This window comes from Zeus faber (assembly GCF_960531495.2).
Source record: "Zeus faber genome assembly, chromosome: 14".
In the NCBI taxonomy this organism is placed as follows: domain Eukaryota; kingdom Metazoa; phylum Chordata; class Actinopteri; order Zeiformes; family Zeidae; genus Zeus; species Zeus faber.
Genome location: NC_137200.1, coordinates 23,980,390 through 24,003,703, shown reverse-complemented (window position 1 = coordinate 24,003,703; position 23,314 = coordinate 23,980,390). Strand labels below are relative to the sequence as shown.

Below are 23,314 nucleotides of genomic sequence, written 5' to 3'. Positions count from 1 at the left end.
TTATAACACGGTTGAGGTGTCGTTTAAGGTGTGTCACAAACACCTCGTGGCTTAGGTTTCATCCAAATCGATCCAAATACGGAGCAGAAATTAGTGGAAAAACGATTAAATCTGAACCAAAGTAGCCGGGCGGTCGTGCTTCATCGACATGCCACTGTTCGCCTGACAACCCAGCCTGGCTTGTCGGGACGGGTTAAATGCCCACTGCTCCTGGGCAGCCAGGAACAGTGGGCCGCAATCGTCGAAGCGCCTGGGGACCTGGCGACGAGTGAGTTTTGGGGGTGGGGGTCCTCACTGACGTTAGGCGGAGGAAACCCCATGTGAGCACGGGGAGAACATGCAAACTCCACCCAGAGAGGCTCCTATTTGGGAGATAAACCCGCCCGCAGCGCGGTGCCAACAGCGCCCCGGGCGGGATACAAGGCCGCGTTCAAAGGAAACTCGGAAAATTAATCTTGTTTTAGACGTAATGTTGACGTAAAGAGGAGCGACAGCACAAACTGATGCTACGTTCCATGGGAACTTGAGAATGTGTAATTGGTGTCAATACTAGACCCCATGTATAGCTGTCTGCGGCTATATTCCTTCTTCTTTCATTATCATTATTATTATTGTTGTTGTCGTTTTTGTTATTATTATTATTATTATTATTATTATTATTATTAGGGGTCCGGCCCACATTCAAACTGTGGTAAAGTCAGTTGGATTTTCCAACCGTGGTGAAGTCAGTTTGATTTTCGGACCATGGCAAAGTCAGTTTGGTGTTTTGACCATGGTAAGGTGGGTCTGTTTGTAAAATAATTTGGTATTCAAGTTCAAGTTCAAGAGATTATTGTTCACATACATATACATACGTTCATAGATTTATTGTTATTGTTATTATTATTGTTATTATTGTTATTATTATTATTATTGTTATTATTGTTATTGTTATATTATTATTGTTATTATTATTATTGTTATTATTATTATTGTTATTATTGTTATTGTTATTATTATTATTGTTATTATTATTGTTATTATTGTTATTGTTATTATTGTTATTGGTATTATTGCTATTGTTATTATTATTATTATTTTTATTATTATTATTGTTATTGTTATTATTATTATTATTATTATTGTTGTTGTTGTTATTATTATTGTTTTTTATTGTTATTGTTGTGATTGTTATTATTATTGTTATTATTATTGTTATTGTTATTATTGTTGTTATTATTATTTTATTATTGGTCTTGTTATTATTATTATAATTATCATTATTATTATTATCATAATTATCATTATTGATATTATCATCATTGTTATTGTTGGTATTGTTATAATAATTATTGTTATTATAATTATTATCATTATTATTATTATCATAATTGTCATTATTCTTATAATTGTATATTTAATACAACACAGTCAATTAATTCAATTATATAATTATAGGACCCAGAATCGCGATTGTGGCGCCTCCCCTTGCGGCTGCCTGCGCGAGCACCTTGTGTCGATTACGCACATTTTGGTATTTTTTAGTATTTATAGAGCTTATTGTGCGTAATCACCGGGTGTCATGACATTTCACTGCATATATGTATGAACGTATGTATATGTATGTGACAAATAATCTCTTGAACTTGAACTTCAGATCCTGGTAACGTGAGTTCTATGGACTGTGGTAAAGTTCAGGCCCTGAAACGCATAGCCACTTTTACATCAACATCAACCAACAATGTCAACGTTCAGCATTAACATTTCAGTTTTTTATTGAGAAAAAGTCAACCTTTTAATATCGGGAAATACGAGATTAACAGCGACCCCTGTGGCAATATGTACAGTTAGACCCAAAATCCTACGATCACAGTCCAGATTTGCAGTCATGTGATATTGCATTGGTCCGATGCGAAGGAGCTTGGTATGGTTACGTTTTTCTCTGCTAAGTGGGAGTGTTGGGTTAAAATATCTGGATATACAGTATACTAAAACACCCTACCTAAACTTTAAACTACCAAGTAGACCAGCTTAGAAAGAAAGTCTCGCCACATGCTAATTTCTTTAATTACATTAATACCTAAATATACCTGATTAAAAAAAAAAAAAAAGATTATAGAAACTCTACATTCAGTTGCTGAAGAGGAGTGAGGAAAAATCAGTATTATATTTGTATTTATTTTTATTTTTTATTCATGCTCTATGAATTGATTGGAATTATTGTGATGTGTGTATGATTTGAAATGCACTTGCAATTAAATTACTACATTTTGATGAAAGAGAGGAACTCGATTTATTTTCGGTGTCTCTATGGCCGTTTCTCAATACCAAGTACGCAAAGTACGCACTTGCGGACTTGGTAGTTCAGACTTGGCAAGTTAGGCTCGGAAGTACAGACTCCCAGGGAGCAATACCATTACAACCGCTTGGTACGAAATGCATTCTGGGATATTTGCCTGTCCCAAATCCACACAAGTCACCACCGATGCATCCTCCATAAAATGGGCGGAGCAAGGCCACATCTGGGCATTCGGACTGGATTTGGCTTGATGCGTACTTTGAATTGGAGCAGTACTTGGGCTGCGACTGATGACATTTCACAAGTCCACAAGAACACAAGTACAGACAAGAACGCAGATTTAGAAAGCGCCTATGTTCTGATTGGCTGAAATTCCATTTGACAGTTGCCCTGTTGCTGCGTTGCCCATAGGCCTGTTTCCCAGTGTCTCATCGTGTTGCTGGTTGATGTTAACGTTGGCGAACGATGTTGATGTAAATGTTTCTAAGTGTGTCAGGGCCTTATTGTGGGCTCTGTGGCCGTTATCTGTAGCCCACAGCAGTGGTCCCAAACAGCAGTAGTCGCGTACGGAATCATCCCATAATGAAGAATCAGTTGTTGTGTTCCTTATCGTAGGGGTTCTCAATCTTTTTTGGCCCATGAACCTGTTTTATGTCCAAAAATGTGATCATTTTACTTGTTGTTTTTTTTGGCTTTTATTATTATTTTGGAGCCAGTGTCACAATTTTTATGTATTGTTATACACATTTAGTGCAATAAGAAACACATTGAGGCTAAACAACACTATTTCCTAATTAACTTTCAAAATTGACATTATGGTCAAAATACCAATAATCCACATTGCATACTGTGCAACTGTTTCATGTGAATTTGAGTATTTCACAGGCTACTGTTGTTATATCAGAGAGAATTACAAGTTGATTATATAGAAATTACAATACATTTCAAACCTATTTCATGAAACCTTTGATAAAGAAACTGTATTAATCAAATATCACTATCAATATCAATATTCCTGCCTATGCAGGAATATACGCAATACGCAACACCATTTGTTCTGTATATTCTCACATAGTCATTACACTACTGAGAATAACATGATCAAGCATAAAATTAAACCAGTTTCTAACCAAGAGACAAGCTTGCACACACACACACACACGCACACACACACACACACACACACACACACACACACACACACACACACAGTACCCCCCTCTGGTGGTTACGTTCCAAACCTGGAGTGAAATACATTGATTTTCCCTGCAGACTTTTGACCTGTCCTGTGCTGGAATGCACAGCATTTTTAAAGAGAGAGAGAGATACAGAGAAAGGTAGAAGGGCAGGAGAAGGAAGTTTGACTGTTACTGCTAAAATAGTTTCTTCCAATGTTTTATAATATGTTGTTATATATATATATACAAGGGGGCCATAATGGGCTATGTTCAACAGTCTTATTTTTATTTATTTTTATTTATAATTGTTGTTCTAATGTAATGCTTGTTCTGATGTTCATTGTTCATTTATAATGTTTTGCTAACTTAAAAAGATCTATATTCGCCAAGGTTTTATTTTTGCACTTTAAGTATTAAAAAAAATAATAATAACTTTAAGTATGGGTCTCTGTTTCCTTGCGACAATGTCAACAATATTCTACTATGATCACAGTTGGCTATGTCCTTGTAGCTCCATAAACATTTCAAGACTGGCTGGCACAAGTTTAAATAATACCACCAAAAAAATAAAAAAATAAAAATAAAAATGATAATAATAATAATGATAATTATAACACCACCATACATTCATAGAATCAGGAAAATCGATCAGAAACAGAAAGATTTCCTTTGGGCAGGTGGAACATATCTCTCTGGTGGTTAAAAAAAACCCCCATTTTGCAAGTTGAAGGGGGAAAAACCCGACAATAATACTGTATTTCTCTACAAAAATCAATATATTTTTAAAGCATGAATTACCTGATCTGAACTGACATTCATGAACAAAATATACAGTACAAACTCGACTCAAACAATCATTTTATGAAAGGTTTCATTTGAATCCATTTCCAGTTGTTTTTTTCCAGGGAGACTTTTATTACATAGATATTACAGTGTCGTATTATGCACAACTCTTCATCCAAAGTACTAATTCATCACCATGGTCACTGCCCCTGCTCTCCACAGCCAGATATGTCGGGCAGGTACACACTGTATAACATGATACCTGGGGAAAGCTTTGATTCAATTCTTTCTGAGATTCCATTGTTTGACAATCAAAATGTAGAAATCCCCCAAGGTACGTTACATACCCTCTCAATAACATGTTGATCAAACAGGAAGCTCCATGTCAACGTACAGTATACACTATAAGCTGTCAACACAGTTAGGAATGTATTGGAAAGATGTGCAGTGATCCATATAACTTGTTTGTGTGTTTGAAAATGGAAAAAAAAACACTGGTAGTGGTAGACAGGAAATCAGAGAGAGAGAGAGAGAGAGAGAGAGAGAGAGAGAGAGAGAGAGAGAGAGAGAGAGAGAGACAGAGAGAGAGAGAGAGAGAGAGAGACTGGTGTGGTTTGAGCAGCCACACCTGTCCTAGGTCTAGGTAATTGGGGCCCAGGATCAGATGGACCTGTGTCATGACAGGGGCTCCTGTCCTGAGTGTGTGTGGGGATGGGGGTTTTACCTGTTGCTCGTTGGTTGGTCTAACGAGCAACAGGTAAAAGGTTTGCAGTTTTGCAGCCACTCTGATCCCAATCACCTTTTCTCTTTCACAAGGCGACACCCGCATCTAGTCAAGTGCCGCTCTTTGTTTTCTATTATATTTTGTATAATATACAAACGCTGGCGCAAAATATAATAGAAAATAAAGAACACAAGAACACTCAAGAACACAAATTAGTAATTTGTGTAAATGTTGATGTATTCTAATGACATATCAGAGGGAGCTGCTTGAAAACGGATACGTAACGTCAGCCTCATTATGTCATACCTCAACCACTGTGTCACGAGCTTCCCCCTCCGGGATGCAGAGTATCGCTCGCGCCGACCCACTTTGAGCAGCGACGCGTGACAAAGGGCTGAGCAGGATGTCTAAGGATGTCCTTCAAAGACATCCAGGCGTGATTGATCACTTCTTGGAGGGGAAGGATTCCTGTGACTCCGTGACGTAACGCGTTCTGCGCTGCCGTTCCCCTTTCCGAACGCAGTGTTTCCCTCTGCGTCACGTAAGATAGTCCCTGAGGACGCACTCAGTGTCCGACGCGTCCCAAACCCAACAATATATTCTTGGAGCACACACAGTGTTTTGAAGAGTCTATTTCTTCGTATTTTTATTGTCGTATCAGTCTCCATCAAGATTTTTTTTACCATTTTACTGAAGTATAAGACAGTGGTAAAGCTCACCACATCACACCTTTCCTGTGATGATATATCAACCCGGGCTTCACAACCTTCACTTAAAGCTTAACCATTGGTAAGAATGCTTCGTCCATCAGTGATCGCCGTAAACTCCAAAAAACAAGCTTTACGAGCCAGGCGTGAGCGCCGGTGGGTCGCGTCGCAGCCTTTCACGGGGGGGGGGCTAATCACGGGGGCGACCATCTCCCCCGGCGGCACAGGATCTGCCCAGCCGGGGGAGGAATGTCTGATGTCTGTCCGATGACCGGAGCTGCTGTGCCCCTGGCTCCCAAATCGTTACGGTCACGCTGCAGTTAACGGAACGGGGCGACCCCTCCGTCGTTGGCAGCTTTGCGAGCTTTCTTCCATGTGTTTCCTCGCCCGTGTGGCGGTTTAGACGGTTGACTTTTTGCGTCGAACGTGAAGCTTGCGAATCCCTTGGAGGCCGCGCTGTGATTCAAGGGCTTTGGAAACAGATGTGACTTGACTCGACATTGAAATTAAGTTTTGCTTAAAGGCAGCGGACCGGAATCTGCTCAGTGGGTGAATAAATCAAACAAAGTCACGGAGCCATTGTTTTCTTTGTTTTTCGGATGTACTGAGTCCAGCACATTCAGTTGGGAATCTGTTTTGACAGGTTTTTTTTTGTTTTTTTTGCATTAGTCAAGCACAACAAATATCCATATTCATCGACATTTATTGCAAAAATTCACTTCAATTTATGATGATTATTATTATTATTATTTACTTACTTACTTTCTTTATGTATTTGTACATGTATTTATTTGTGTATTTATTTATTTATTTATTTATTTGTTACTTTATTTATTTATTTACCTTATTTATACATGAAACTTAGTCGATTTATTCCACCAATTTTTTAATTCATAAGGAGAGGCTCAAAAATGGAATTAAGAATTAAATTGGCACTCCAAACCTCCCTCAGCCTCTAAAAGACATCCAGGAGGCTAAGCCACAGTAAGACGCAACCTCAAAATGTGAATCTTTTCACCGAAAATAATCTAGAAATACGGGAGCGATCAGCGGTCGGTCGGTCCCTGGGGGCTGGAGGATTAGCGCGGTGTAACAGGAACCCCTTCCAGTTTGACTCATCAACCATGCGAGTGACAGTGCGGTCGGAAAGGCTGAATTGGTCCCTGTTCACCCTGACAATGGGCGTGAGCGTCCAGCACGTTTCTCCCAGGATCAGGAAGGATTAGTGCTTCGGCGATGGCTATGAGTGCACAATCTGCAGCACAACCCAGAGCGGCCCAAGGACTTCTTTTCCATGAGGAGTAATGCGATTGAAGGAACTGTATTGTATATTATATATGTTTAATGGTATTACTTGATCTGCATTCAGCCGCTTTATAGAGGCTTTTCTTTTCTATAATCCTTGGACAATAGACTCAGATTTTACTTGTGTCCCTATTTGAGACCACTGCTTCGTAAAAAAAAAAAATCGATGAAAAAAAACAAATAAATAAATGAAAAAAACTTCAGTAATACATTGGTCTAATGCAGTGCAACAATCAGGCGGGAATTTTTCAGAAACAAGAATGTTTATTTTAATTCAAATGATTGAAATGATCAAGTGTGAGGTCTAATACAGGCCCAACAAAGCTTTTCTTGAAGCTGGGAAAGACGTCAGAATGGAGAGCGTCAAAAGTCTGCAGCCCTCTTTAAAAAGGTACTTATTTCAATTAAAAAAACCTATTTATTTCATTTGTTTATTTGACTAAGGCGTTTATGATGTATTTTCTCAAAGCTAGCTGTATAATCTTAAACACACTATTCTGTTCCAGTCAAAAGAAAGAAAAAATATCATTATTTTCTTTTTTCTCATGTATAAACTGTAATAACTTAGTAAATACATAGTAGTTCATTATAATTATAAATCATACCCTATATAGCCATACAAATAACCCAACATGTCCATAGAATCACATTTACAGTTGTGTATATTTGACTATTTTATTTTTATTAAAGCTTTATTTCATTTTTATTTCATTTTATTGTTCTTTTACTCTTTTATTTTCATTTATTTTCATATTGCTTAGTTTTTTTTTTAAATGCTAATCGTCATTGGAAATTCAACAATCCTCCATGCGGATGTGAATGTACCTGGCAGAATAAGCTCAGTTCTGAGTTTTGATTCTGAGTTTCAAGACTTTTTTTTAAGCATCTGTTTGGTTTCTTTTGTGTGTGTGTGTGTGTGTGTGTGTGTGTGTGTGTGTGTGTGTGTGTGTGTGTGTGTGTGTGTGTGTGTGTGTGTGTGTGTGTGTGTGTGTGTGTGTGTGTGTGTGTGTGTGTATGTGAGCCGTACTTCTGTCCTGCTTTAAAAACGAAAACAAAATTCGAAAACAATGTGCTGTGGCGAGCCAATGAATGATTTGTGAAGAAGTCCCTGTTCCCTCAGTCGCTTACTTCAGTCAAGTTATTTTCTGTGGTACAGTTGAATGCATCCACCCCTCTCTCTCTCTCTCTCTCTCACACACACACACACACACACACACACACACACACACAAACACACACACACGCTCAGGTCCTCGGCCTCTCCCTCCCTCTGCACAGGGAGATGAGCAGGGCCGCACCTTGTCTGAGCTCCACCTGAAACTGGAGATGCTGGGGCTACCTGTGAAGGGCTGCCTCCCATTGTCTTCTTTCTTCGCCTTCTTTTAAGCGCAGACAGTGCAGGGCGTCAGGCCATTAACATACGATGCCGCCGCCTTTATTGTTTCACGTAATCCGTGTCCCTGACGCCAGGTGCTTATAGTTCCGGAGGGTCGAGGAGATGAAGCCCCTCGTGCATGGAGCTCTCCGCCAGTGCCTGGTCCAGCCCGTCCTCTAGTTTCTGCTTTTTTCTACGAGGCTTTTGGAATTAACCTGCCTGCCGCTTGAGTTTCGAGGACAGTGTGTTTTCTGGGGCTGTTTGTGGAAGAAGTGCATCGTTTGCTTTGTAACTGTGGGTTGAAAGACCAGTAAAACAGGTATGTATACTTATTTGAATTGGGGAAAAAAAACCAAAAAGGTTATTTCTAAGTTGGCATGCCTGTATTTTACTTTGCATTTTACTCTGAATACTCACCATTGCAATATTAATTTACCTTTTTAATCTTGTTTAATTTTTTTGTGTGCTTCTGTTGTTTCATAATAATGTGATAAAGGTCTAGTGTCATGGACGGAGCAGCAATTATGACATTCTCATCATCGGGGAATGTTTTACACTTGAACACATTACACACTATAAGTGTATACACAGTATACACTTGAACACATTACAAAGTACCGCTCCTTGTATCGGATTTTAGGTTCATATTTTAGTTTTTGATCCCGTAACTCAGTCATGAGTAGGTTACTAAACTGTAAGCCCGCTAGATGTCAAAGCGCAAATCATAAAGTTGATGTGCGATGGCTTTTGAAAGGAAGATGTCTGTCAGATAAGCGCGACGACAGACGCGATGAATCTGTATTGAACGGCCGCAGATCACCCCTCCTTTTAAAGTGATGGACGCGGCCGTCCTGCAGCTTTTATCTGCGGAGTTGAGGGGTATTTCTGCGGGACCGGGATCTTTCAGCTTTTCCTCTGTGCTGGGGAAGGGAGAAGGGAGGGGAGGCGCCGTCCACACAAAAGGCGACATTATTCCCCGACAGATCTGCGCGACATCCCACTATGAATGGAGTATTGAACAACATAACATTGGGGACCAGATTATTTTTCATCCCCCACAACCGGACCGTTTGTGTCCCAGAGTCTGGAGCGGTTTGTCCGCTGGGCGCGAGGGATGAGGCGGCCGTGAGCTCCGGCCCGCGGTGCCGGTGTTTGAATCCCCGCCTCTCAATCGGAAACGTACAACGGCTCTCTTCACGGCCTGCGGCCCTCAGGCCCCCCCGGCGGTGAAGTCGGTGCAACAGCTCAGACAATGAGCGTCCGTCCATCAGGACGCACCGTCCAGACCTATTTGTTCATTCCGTCCCTGCGCTTTGCCACCGTGTCGTTTCGGTCACCACTCCGGACGACCATGACATCGTCATCGTCAAGAAGGAATTCTGCATTTCTCTGTGTGAATACTGGTTTTTCGGCACAGTGCGCGATTTCCCAAAACCGGAAATCACTGGGATCACTCGTTCCTCTTGAGCGTTTTGAGGGTCAACCGTCGGCATTTCCGATGACACTCGATCGGCACGTGAGTGCTCGAACTGGCGCGCGCGCGTCGTCTCGACGCCAACTCTGCATCGCGTGATTTTGCAAATGTAAACGGTGTACATCCGGACAACAACGTGTACTGGAAGTTTACACACACAGTGCAGTTCCTGAAGAGGGAGGTTGGATTTTAACATGACCCCTCGCACCCCCACCCACCCCCCTTTCCTCCTGCTCACCAAGGAGACGAGAGGCGCCCATAGGGTGTCATCGGGTGCCCGAGCGTTTTGGAGGGTTCTAGTGACAGATTGCAGGAAGCCGCATTTATGCCTGACGACGGGGACGGCGAGAAGCAGAAATGTCTTTTTGTGCCCCACAGGCCCGGAATGTCCACTATCTCCAGGGGCCAATATCAAATTCTCCCCTCATCATCCCCTAATACGCATTCCAGCCAGGTCAGGGGGGAATGCTGCTGGGGGAAAAAGGCAAACATCCCAAAGTCACTTCCTGCAGGGAGCCGTGACAAACAATGCGTTTGTCGTGACAATAATGGAGCTTCTGAGTAAATGCTAGGGCGGCGCTTTTTTTATTTTATTTGTCGCTTACAAGAATGCACGTGGCACAGGATTTCGTCGGTCCACACATAGTGGTCGGCATGTCAAACGAAAAAAATGTTACTTTACATTTTTTTTTTTTTTTACTCTAACTGTAATTTTCCATTTTCGCTACCGTGTAGAGCACGGCCGGTGCCCATGCGAAGGAAGCTGCGTACGTTGAGCCCGATCAGCGTGCGGCCAAGTGGACATCGGGTGCATCCCGGCACAAATCCCTGTATCGGATGGCCGAAGGAAAACCCCCTCGGCCATCCAAAACTGTGATGCAGCTGGCTATCTCTGCATGAAACGCAACCCCTTCCCAGCCAGACGCTGAAGAGCGGGACATTTTCAAAGTCACCTCTGGCTTCGCCGTCAGCAAGACAGACCCTGCACTGACCTGGTTGTCGTGACCGGCGCAAACAGCGGGCGAGGGGCAGAGAATCGCAGCCATTTTGGGTCGACGGCGACAAAGTCAAACTCTGAGGCCGGTGTTCAGGAAAGGCAGCGGTTTGCCGAAGGTGTAAAACACGCGGACGATGTAGGTTCTCCTGGTGTGCGAGGGGCGACGTATTCACCCTGATCCATCACCATCGCGCCGACTGTGCGACCTCACCCCGAGCACCACGTGGTCTCTCGATCCAGTTGACTGACCTCAGACTCCCGTCAATACCGCAGCGGCGATCTGGCCGCAGGGTCCATCAGAGGAAACAATCCGATACCATAATTAGAGTACACTGAACCAGCACGGAATGAGGCTTATTGTTCGAGTGGTTGTAGGGCAGCTGGGAGTCCCACCGCGCTCAGCGTGACAGGGCTCCGCACCCCGGGGAGTCCGGCGGGGGAACCGGGAGGGAGAGACCGGAAAAGGGGACGAGTCCACCGGGTGTGAATGTGTTTTTGTTGCAGGCGGATGGTCGCTCAGGCAACCATGCGGGGCCGGCGCGTGACGGAGGGCGTGCGCAAGCGCCGGAGCCCGGCAGCCTGGCTCCTGGCGGCGCTGTTGGCGGCCCTGCTCCTGGCGGCCCTGCTACTGGCGGCCCTCAGCAGGCCCCTGCAGCTCGGTGAGTGGGCGCCGGGTGCTGAAGTCGGGGAAAAAAGCGGAGGTGGAGAGAATACTGAGAATCTTATCTGGAATGACAGAAATACGTCGCTTCAGTGGCACGAGTAGAAGTAACTAAGTGAGAGACTAAAAGTATGAATTCGATTACGGAGAAACTACTCAAGTAATTACTTACCAAGTTACTTTTTCACCCTGTGGATATAACGCAAATCTGAATAACATAGAAACGTATGAATGAACGTAACATATGAATAAGGCATTTTTTATCTATTTTTGTGCACACATACAGCAGTGTTCTGTATTTTGTACAAATTAGCGACACCGTTCACCAAACTGCAGACATAGAAATAATAATCTTTTAAAATGTCCCTGTGATTTCTGTAAGGTCTCTCTGTAGTCTGCATAAGGGTTAATGTTAAAATATTTCCCGGGTAAACTGTTCTGTGTGAACAGCAAAAATTGCAAAATTGAACAATGGCAAAGTGCAGTTCTTTGTCATAACAGAAAACGGGGAAATGTAGAAATGCTGAATTGAAGTTCTACTCAATGAAAGTACGGCTCCAGGTGAAAATGTACTTGAGTACTGGGATGAGAGTAGTTCCAACCAGTTACTTTCCACCTCTGGCTTGGGGTGACTGTCCCCACGCTCAAGGATATATTTACCTTCTATTTTTTTGCGTTTTAAAAACAAAACACTGGACCGTCTCTGGATAATGAAGTATTCCCGTTTAGTGAGACTTTTCCGCTTCCCAAAGTGGCTCTTCTGTCTGAAATTCCATGTGATATACAGTCGTCCATATGACTTGAAGGAGAATGCGGAGCCTCTCCCCCGTGGACAGAGTAAATATAAAAACTCAACGTGTCATATTTGCGATCTGGAAACGGAACATTTTGCCGTGTATAAAAGTTAAAGTGGTATTTTGAGCATATCAGATGGATACCGTGAGCTTCATCATTTCCTCGCCCAGCCTGTATGACAGACTGTACCCGACATAGAGGTGGGTGCGTAACAACAAAACGAAAACTACAGAGGCCTTGTCTACAGAGGCCAACGGAGCTCCACAAAGCCAGTCACGGTATTCGGCTTCCGGTCACCGTCACCGGGCACGTCGGAGTCTCGATAGTTCATCCCTGTGCGACGGCGCCTCACCACGTAGTCCCGGGGGCTGTGGCTGTGGAGCCGGGTGAGGGTCGTCCGCCCCGCGCTCGCCAGGGGGGCTCAGGAGGCCCGGTGGCCGTTTAAGTCTGTGCTTCCGTTTGGGACTCGATGGGTCGGCGAGGCCGCGGAGCGCGTTCACCGGTTCGTGCTGATGCCGGTCGTTGTTTGTAATTTGTCTCATTCCCTGACGTGCTGTCGTTGCAGGGGACACGGGAGTGAGCAGGCGTGCAGTATCCGGTGAGTACCGTTCAGCTTGGAGGCTTTTCACTCCTCTGTCCCCATTTGGAAAGAAGCCCTTTGAAAACCCTGCGGCTGAACAGGTGACCTGCGGCGCCCACAGAGACCCCGTGTGTTTATATGTGGTTTCAGTATCAACACCGGTTACAACGGGTGAAGCCTGTGGTGTGACCTACATTGGGTGTAGAGTGATAGACCTGCATCTGTCTGTCTATCTGTCTATCCATCTATCCATCTATCCGTCTATCCGTCTATCCGTCTGTCTGTCTGTCTGTCTGTCTGTCTGTCTATCTACCTGTCTATCTGTCTGTCTCTCTGTCTGTCTGTCTATCTATATATCTATCTATCTATCTATCTGTCTGTCCGTCTGTCTATCTATCTACCTGTCTGTCTGTCCGTCCGTCTGTCCATCTGTCTATCTATCTATCTATCTATCTATCTATCTATCTATCTATCTATCTATCTATCTATCTATCTATCTATCTATCTATCTGTCTGTCTGTCTGTCTATCTGTCTGTCTGTCTGTCTGTCTGTCTATCTATCCACCTATCCATCTTTGTATTAATTTATACGATGAATCATATCAGGAATATCTGGCACATCCACGGCCTTTTTTTCATTTTTATGGTCGGACGTCATCAAAGAAAATAAGCATTGACTTCAGGTCCTATCATGAGGGTCGCTGCAAATGTGAAGGTCGTGTCCATCTTCCGTCAAAGTTATGGCCGTACTGCTTTTCTTCTTTAAAAACAAACTCCAAAGTTCTGGTGGGAGCGGGGCAACACAGTTTTCTACTGTGAATCACTTGCTAGTGTTGCACATGGGGTAAACAGGCTTCCTGTTGTGTTTCAACCGTGTCTAGAATTACAGGAAAATGGATATAGTAGATATAGAGTACAGTAACCGTGGAAGGCCAAGAACCTCCTTTCAACAAATAATTTTGACCAAACTCTCTCCCCCTCACCCTCGCACCCCCTCCTCCCTCCCATTTCAGCCAACAGCCTGCAGACCTCCGTGAAGACGCATTACCAAGGTAGGCACGGCCCAGGCGGCCACACCTGCACACCCAATAAGAGAGAACCCAGACCCCCGAAAAGCAATCTAACAGTGGCTGGCTGATCTGCGGGGGGAGCGTGAGTGTGAAGGGCGGCAGATCAGTGCCTTGGGGGGACTCTCAACGAGGTCACTTCCTCAGCTCTCCATTTCCATAATCCCTTCAATTACAATTGCACCCTCTCTCCCTTCCCCCATCTCCCCACCTCAGGTCCAAGGAGTCATGTGGCCTATCCAGTCTTGTTTTGTTCCTTTTTAAGTGAGAAAAGGGATTAGAGCTATTACAAGAGGATTTTTCTCGCTATTAACTATCATTACATTAGAGCCGTTCCAATCTGTCCTCTCGTTTCATTATTTTCCAGACAATAGGACATACGACTATAATATTACTCTAACAATAGACCTTTTGATTTTGATTTTTTTTCCACTCCTGTAACATGAATAGTGTTGGTTGAACAGTTACCACCTGAGCCATGCGGCCGGAGATCGAAACTCTCAAATGACTTGTAACATCACAATGAATAATCGTTAGGAGCCAAGGAAGAGAGAGCAGGGCCATGACAAGCATCGCTGTGTATTTTCAACCCAAAGTGCAACTCGTGAATGGACGCAACAAATGCGAGGGTCGCGTGGAGGTGCGCTACAATGATTCCTGGGGCTCGGTGTGCGACGACGACTGGGACATGGTGGACGCCAACGTGGTGTGCCGGCAGCTGACGTGCGGGCTGGCCGTGGCCGTGGGCAGCAGCTCCATGTTCGGCCAGGGCTCCGGACCCATCATGCTGGACAACGTGGACTGTAAAGGAGGGGAGACGGATCTCAGCCAGTGTGGCAGTTTGGGCTGGGGCGTGCACAACTGCTACCACTACGAGGACGTCGCCGTCACCTGCAAAGGTGAGGCCGGGCCATCGGCTCGTCTCCGCCGAGTGACATGAAAGGTCAAAGTCAAACGCAAAGCAACTAAAACTAAAAGCGCCTGTTTCCTCTGAATTCCTTCCAGATACATCAGTGTTGGAAACCAGGATACACGGAGAGCCCACAACAGCGTCCCGCAGAAACTCCGGTTTACGTAAGTGTTCCCTGTACTCACCCAAGTGAGATTGTGTTTAATCCAAACTGAAAGTACACAGCGCAGGATTAAGCGTGAACGTTAATCAACGTCAGTCATTGAGCGTCTCTCAATCGATATTGTGAGGGGTTCACAGCAAACTTGTTGAGGCCATGTTGACAGTTTCGTTCTGAGCTTCAGATCCAAATGGATCCAACGCGGCTTTTTTTCCCCAGAGAACGAAACATAACCACTTTCAGCTGTCATCTTTAAATAATGGTATTATTGGTGCAGTCTTCATTAAAAGAAAGCCATCAGATAGTGATAATAAAAGCAAAGCAAAATGCATTTACAAAGTTATAATTAAAAGAATGAAATACATTTAAAACAGAGTGAGATTAAGTGTTCCTCAGCAAATTATTTTACTTACTTACTTATTTCAGTAAGTCTTGGATTTTACCATCATGACGCCCAAAATGCACACAATAAAATAAACCCATGTGCTTTTCTCTTTTCTCACCTGCATTGCCTTTCTTCCTCACTACTGTTTCTTTCTCATCCACTTCCCACAATGGCCTCGACACACATACACATAAACATTCCCCATGGGTTGTCTTACACTGTTTGCCATAAATCACATCCTGTCTTTTCCATACACCCTATCTCTGACCTCTAAAATTTTTAAAACTCTTCTTTATTATTTTTCTCTCTTAACATTAATATAGTACAAATCAATTCAAAAACAACCAAGAAGACTAATTGAAGGGCTAATTGAAGGCCAAGCTGAAAAGAAGAATCTTTAGCGTTTTTTCGAAAGCATGCTGTTCTGGTCACTTTCTTAATATGAGAGTTAAAACTTAAACGAGAATACCCAGGATTGTTGTTGTCAAGACCACCCAAACCAAGACCAAGTAATGATCAACACCAGAGTATCGAGACTGAGACAAGACCAAGACTTTGGGGGGGTTGAGACAGAGTCAAGACCAAGACCAAGGCAGGGCGATCCTGAGTCAAGACCAGGACCAAGGGAGGGTGAGCCCAAGTCAAGACCAGGACCGAGGCAGGGCGAGCCTGAGTCAAGACCAAGACCAAGGCAGGGCGAGCCTGAGTCAAGACCAGGACCAAGGGAGGGTGAGCCCAAGTCAAGACCAGGACCGAGGCAGGGCGAGCCTGAGTCAAGACCAAGACCAAGGCAGGGCGAGCCTGAGTCAAGACCAGGACCAAGGGAGGGTGAGCCCAAGTCAAGACCAGGACCGAGGCAGGGCGAGCCTGAGTCAAGACCAAGACCAAGGCAGGGCGAGCCTGAGTCAAGACCAGGACCAAGGCAGGGCGAGCCCGAGTCAAGACCAGGACCAAGGCAGGGTGAGCCCAAGTCAAGACCAGGACCGAGGCAGGGCGAGCAAGAGTCAAGACCAAGACCGAGGCAGGGCGAGCCCAAGTCAAGACCAGGACCGAGGCAGGGCGAGCCCGAGTCAAGACCAGGACCGAGGCAGGGCGAGCCCGAGTCAAGACCAGGACCGAGGCAGGGCGAGCCCGGGTCAAGACCAAGACAGAGGCAGGGCGAGCCCGGGTCAAGACCAAGACCGAGGCAGGGCGAGCCCGAGTCAAGACCAAGACCGAGGCAGGGCAAGCCCGAGTCAAGACCAGGACCGAGGCAGGGCGAGCCCGAGTCAAGACCAGGACCAAGGCAGGGCGAGCCCGAGTCAAGACCAAGACCGAGGCAGGGCGAGCCCGAGTCAAGACCAGGACCAAGGCGGGGACGAGCCCGAGTCAAGACCAAGACTGAGGCAGGGCGAGCCCGGGTCAAGACCAAGGCAGGGCGAGCCCGAGTCAAGACCAAGACCAAGGCAGGGCGAAATTGATCAGAAAGATCCACATCCCCATAAAAACAGCCACAGAAAACAAATGAAGATTCCTCTTCATTTGCCTCTTTTATTGCCATATATACAGTATATATTTGTGTATAAGTCTACCCTGAGAAATGTCTTGATAAAATAATCAAAAGGCATTGCAGAGGTACATTTTATGTGTTTTCCTTTGTTTTCAATGAGCAAACAAATTCAACCAACACGAAGGAGCTGAAATTGACTTCAACAATACTTTTCCATCTTTTACCATCCATCTAACACAGCACAACTTTCGAGGCAGCATGGGGCTTTCTGGGCGACTATGTCTTCCCCTATAAACCGTCATCTCCTACCAGACAGCCACAGCTTCCTATCCGGTCTCCCGCATTCACTTTCTTGGAGTGCGTGTGAAGGGCGGCGGGCGGGGGAGAACAGCTGTTACCAGTAACAACAATTTCAAATCAGAAATGAGTGGAGTTATCGGTTGCATTTGAAGCAGGAAGTTTAACATCCAATCACAGTCATGACATTATCAAATAAATTAGACAATGCACAGGCAATTTGTGAGTTTATCCCCGCAGTTGTCGTCTTGACCGGTCTGGAAATAAAATCCTGAGTCTTTGTTGTCTGAGACCGAGACAAGACTGTGTTAAAATGGGGTTGATACCTCCCTTTTGGCTTTGGGGTCGATGGAAAGGATTTCTTCCTTATCTTCATTTAGTTTTAGGAAATTTTAACTGATCCACTCATTTATAGCAGCTAGACAGGTAGTTCGAGCACTTTCGGCACCTGCAAGATTCGGCTCTGCAGAAATATACAGCTGTGCGTCATCGGCATATGGTTATGGAAATTGGCATTAGGTTCTCTGGTAATATCACCTCATGGTAGCATGTAAAGTGAGAAAAAGTAAGGGCCCAAGGCAGCTCCCTTGTGCAACACCAGAAGTGTTATCATGTTTCTCTGATACATGATCTCCAAGACTCCAGGCCATCTTTGAGAATGTTGTGATCAATGGTGTGAAAAGCTGCACCTGAGTCCAAAAGAACAACAATTAAAACCTTGTTGACACCTTGTGTCATACATACATACTGTATGTGCTATATGATTCCCTTTTCCCACTGCACCGAAAACCCAATAACACCCGCTAACATCCAGCATTTGTAATTAGTGGTAAAGGTAACACCCAGTCACAGGTTTTTATCGGCTCCAGCTCAGATTGGCTCCGATGTAAACAGGTCGACACGCAAATTTTTGCCCCGCTAGCGCCGCGCTGCGACATGCGTTGAAGTTCCGGACATTGGCGCGTAAATAGACGGGAATACCCGTGTATCATTCGATCTTTTCATATCCAATTCAAAATCAGAAGTTATTGACACTTTTCCCGCATGGGGGACCATGAAATGTTCAGAGTGTGGAGACCACAGCGGGGAACCCCCACCTTCCCCGCCTAACTCCGAGCCACTCTAGCACCGCCCCAAGCCGGTCTCCGCTCCCCGCCGCTGAAGGACCGGCATCGGGCACTGCTGGTGCGCGGTTGCAGGCATGGACACTCCATGCTGCTTCTACTGGTATGTTCCCAACCACACTGGAACCATGACACGCCCTTTTTCCAGTCTGTTCGTGACATTGAATGTGAAAAAAGTAAATGCATACTTGTTCACTGGCAATGGGGAAGGCGTCAATCACCTACTTTTCCCACCAATGACAAAATGCCAGATGTTTGCGGGTGTTACCGGGTTTTTGGTGCAGTGGAAAAAGGGTAATAGGCTAGAACTTCTCAATGTGAGAAAACACAAATTTCTCAAGTACACCCTAGCTGTGTCTGAAATGGAATACCTTTTAGTATGTGTTAAGTATAACTGAAATCATAGTATGCTTTAATAGTATGTGAAAGGTACCAGGATGGTTAGTTCTGTCACCTCACAGCTCCAGGTTTGATTCCCCAGGTTCACATCTGGTTTCCCTCCCATGCAAGGCAGGCTATTTAGAGACTGTAGCATGTCTGCAGGTGAGGGACAAGCAGGGACAGAGGTGGCGGACAAGAGGCCCTGAGGTGGGGTGAGAAGATGGATGAAAAATAATGCGTGCAGTCCCTTACTTTATAAATCAGGTCCGCTCATTCTAAGTTTCACTCGATGCCCAGCGGCCAAGGCCAAGTTTTATGAGTATCTTGGGGTTAAGCGGACAGTATCACGCAGATGCCTGAACGGTACAAAGTACAGTGCACCTCAAAGGCCTCCCAACATTCCAGGCTGTATTTTTGGTTTGCAAGGTCAGCCTTCATTTGAGCTTCCCCTTTATTTTTCCGCTCTCCGGTCCCAAGTGGGTCATGAGAAAGCGGACGGGGAATGGGCTTTATTTTATGTGTTCACCCATTTCTCCGGAGATCCCATGAACCCCAGGGGGAAGGTCCTGGGCTCGCATTGAGCCACAGTTTTCCTTGCATTGGGAGGGCCATTGTAGGTGACAGACACATGAGAACATCTATTGTTTATCAGGCTGTTTTTGTTCGGCCCCTGCAATGAAGTACATTTGCTTTTCCCAGTGCAACACTAGACTCATCTTTCTCTCAACCTTCCTGCCTCTGTTATTTGTTGCAGTACTCTTAGTATGAGGACCTAAACCTACAGTATGCGCCGTATAGGTACCTTTGCTTCCTTTTGACACACACGACACAATTCTAACTTTTATCGTGGCACAGAAACTGACACTATGGAGAAAAATAGAAGTTTGTAAGTCAAGTTTTCATTCAAATCCTGATGAATCTCTCCTTCCTCTGCTCAGGAGATGGCGCGATCCGTCTGGTCGGCGGGCCGGACCACTGCCAGGGCCGGGTGGAGGTCCACTACCGGGGCAGCTGGGGAACCGTGTGCGATGACGACTGGGGCAGTAGTGATGCCGAAGTGGTGTGCCAGCAGATCGGCTGCGGGCACGCCGTGTATGCCCACACCAACGCCTACTTTGGCTACGGAACCGGTCTGATCCTGCTGGACAACGTCAACTGCAACGGCAACGAGCAGCAGCTCTCCAGGTGCTACAGCCTGGGATGGGGCACCCACAACTGTGGGCATCATGAGGACGCCGGGGTGGTCTGCACTGGTAAACAAGAGCATCTATCCATCTATCTATCTATCTATCTATCTATCTATCTATCTATCTATCTATCTATCTATTGTCTGTCTGTCTGTCTGTCTGTCTGTCTGTCTGTCTGTCTGTCTGTCTGTCTGTCTGTCTGTCTGTCTGTCTGTCTGTCTGTCTGTCTGTCTGTCTGTCTGTCTGTCTGTCTGTCTGTCTGTCTGTCTGTCTGTCCATCTATTGATGTCCTTATTATCATTGCTATTTTCTGTGCTTCTTAAGGTACAGATCTGACAACCATGCTGCCTCAGAACACTGATACCATCGGTTTCCGAAGGTTGTTCATCACAGGAAGTACTGCAGGTAAGAAAATAGAATAAAGTAGTAACTACAGGTCAGTAACAATCTGCTGGTTGTCTTCTAGACAGAACTCCAGAGCTGGAAAGTAACTAAGGACTCAAAGCAATGTACCAACTTACATCTGTACTATTTGGACTTAGCTGATGCACCAAATTCAAAACCCCAGCATCTGTCTCCCTCGGGTTCATTTAGTAGCTTGAAATCTGAACTTCTTCTGACACCCAATAGAGGTCGCTATTTACCACAACGTCTCAATGCAACATCCTAGGTGCAGTAGTACTGTCTGTCTTTCATGTGTTATATTTCCCTTCTAGTTCCAAATGGAACAGAACCGATGACAGAAAGTACAGCTGCAGTGGCCACATCTGCTCTGACAACAAGAGGTGATATACAATGAAAAATAACCGAAAACCCGACGACTATAACACATTCAAAAATGTTTAGTCTTCCATTTACTGTCCATTTAAATTTGATCCCGATTATAATTTACCCTCCCCCATCCGTATTTAATATTTTTGGTCCACCCCTCTCTTTTTCCCGTTCGCAGAGCGGCAAACCATTCGAGTGGTGAACGGCAACAGTACTTGCCAAGGCCGCGTCGAGGTCTTTCACAACAACCAGTGGGGGACGGTGTGCGACGACGACTGGGACCTGCCCAACTCCCAGGTGGTGTGCAGGGAGCTGGGCTGCGGCCCGGCCGTGGCGGCCAAGGCCCTGGCCTACTTCGGCTACGGCTCGGGCCCCATCCTGCTCGACAACGTGGACTGTCTCGGCAACGAGGGCGAATTGACGGACTGCTTCCACCTGGGCTGGGGCCAGCACAACTGTGGCCACCACGAAGACGCCGGAGTGATCTGCTCACGTAAGGGACCGGGCCTGAGGCCGCGTCTCGGCACATCCGAAGATCAAATGTTATGTGATCAAAGCGGAAATGTTGAAGTGGCTAATTCCTGACGGACGAGTAGTATAGATGACGGCCTGGAAGAATGAAACACATCTACGTGGTGTATAGGATGAGATGCAGATACCGTCTGTGGGTGAGGTCAGAAAACCACCGCGGCTGTCTCCTTGCAACGTATAAGTGTAAGATCATAGAAGATTATGCTTTATTTGTCAAATTCTGGTGTCACGGCAAAAGACGGTGCAAGTCCAGAAAGGGATACGAAGAAAGATGGAGTTAAAAACATCTATCGATCCAGAGTTAACATCGAGTGGCACTATATGCTCACTAGTAGTGAGCCAACGTTACATTGGCTCACTACTATCACTACGTGTCCATCCAGTGATAGTAACCATAACAATAAATATAGAAGTATGGTTAATTATAGAGAAAAATACTATTTACTATTTATAAGGATTTGCAATACTGGGGGTGGTATTATTATGACCAAAGTATATTCATATAATATATGGAGTAGGAAGTAGAGTGTACTATGAAATAACATAGTCTAACGATATGATGATATGGTAATAATAAACAGTAGTACATTACAATGTTATATAGTGTAATATATAATGCAGTTATCGTCCTAAAAGTAGTCTACTACTCGGAGGAAGAGACAGGCAAGAGCACCTCAGATCCACAACCACAAAACAGCCGTGGACGAGATTTAAACCCCTCAAAAGCTAAATCCAAAATAAAGACGATAGGAGCCGAGACAGCAAGTCATTCTCACACACGGCTGCAGCGTGGCGTCGCCTCGTAGGAGCTGAGATTCACCGCATTTCCTTAAAACACTGCGGCCAGCCCACAGTTCCCCCCCGGGGCTAGACGACGCAGCCACTGAGCGACACCTTGACCGCCGAGCGACGTGTATGAGAGCGACGCCCTTTTATGGCGGCCCGACGGGGCCGGGCGTCCATCGCACGGCGACGGGGCGGGCGGCTCGGCTCCGCACTTTCTGGGAATCGATGTCCCCTGAGCCTCTCTGTTCCCTTCTCCCTCCCGCAGCCTTTCAAAGCGTCCCAGCCGAACGGGACTTCGGGTTGACGGACAGGACCCCAACCACCAGACCACCCAGCGAAGGTCAGACACCAAACAAGTTTGCGCCGCTTCGTTCGGAAGCACCGGCGTCGCGTTTGCGTGAAATAAAAGCTGCATTCGGGTGTCGCTCTTCTCTCCCCCCCCCCCCCCCACCCCCCCGCCCCCCCATGCAGGAGGAGTGAGGCTGGCGGGCGGCCTGCACCGCTGCGAGGGACGCGTGGAGATGTTCTCCGGGGGCCAGTGGGGCACGGTGTGCGACGACGCCTGGGACCTCCCCGACGCCCGGGTGGTGTGCCGCCAGCTGGGCTGCGGCGAGGCGGCGGCGGCGCGGGCGGAGGCCTTCTTCGGCCCCGGCGCCGGGCCCATCCTGCTGGACAATCTCAAGTGCGGCGGCGGCGAGGCCTCGCTCCGGGAGTGCTCCCACATATCCTGGGAGGTGCACAACTGCGACCACTCGGAGGACGCCGGCGTCACCTGCTCGCTGTCGTGATTCCCGGCGGAGCCGCCCCCCCCCACCACGACCCAGGACTTGTAAACATTGTGTAAATAGCAGCTCAGAGCGGAAGGAAGACTCCGGCAACAACAAGGAAAACAAATAATACGACAACAGTATATGATTACATACTAGAACCATCTACTCTTATTAAGCACTTTATAAATAAATACGTATAATATGCATTGTATACATGTTTTATTTGAGAAACAGCGGAAACCAAAGCTATTAACTCTCTCTGTCTCCCAAAACGCTGAGATATCGACCGTACTCCCAAGGTATGCTGGAGCGAGCCCGTCAATTATTCACCTCGCAGATGAAGTCAGTCATCCCAGTCGGACCACGCGGGCCTTTGCCCGCAGAGAAATTATTTCCGAAAACCAAATAAAACAACCGTCCGGGTTACGGAGGCGTCCTGTCGCCGGCGCTGGACGGTCGGGGGTTAACTCTGCGGTGAGCGGACTCCGGGCGGCTAAGGTGGTGAAGCGTGGGCCGGCGGGATCGCCGGGACTCCAATTTCCAAAAACGCCCTCGCAAGTGTCAGCTTGAGTCGCCCGAACGTTTACCGCCCACAAATC

The 23,314-nt window shown here is 45.9% G+C and overlaps 1 protein-coding gene across 1 annotated transcript; it reads left to right on the top strand.

Moving 5' to 3' along the window:
• Positions 1–14,597: 14,597 nt before the first annotated feature.
• Positions 14,598–22,816, top strand: LOC307239966 (scavenger receptor cysteine-rich domain-containing group B protein). The gene is made up of 7 exons (XM_080013542.1): positions 14,598–14,823; positions 14,930–14,998; positions 19,609–19,923; positions 20,182–20,262; positions 20,807–21,121; positions 22,211–22,285; positions 22,417–22,816. The coding sequence occupies exons 1-7, from the start codon at positions 14,613–14,615 to the stop codon at positions 22,731–22,733; spliced, it is 1,383 nt and encodes a 460-aa protein (XP_079869668.1). The 5' UTR covers positions 14,598–14,612; the 3' UTR covers positions 22,734–22,816.
• Positions 22,817–23,314: the final 498 nt, after the last annotated feature.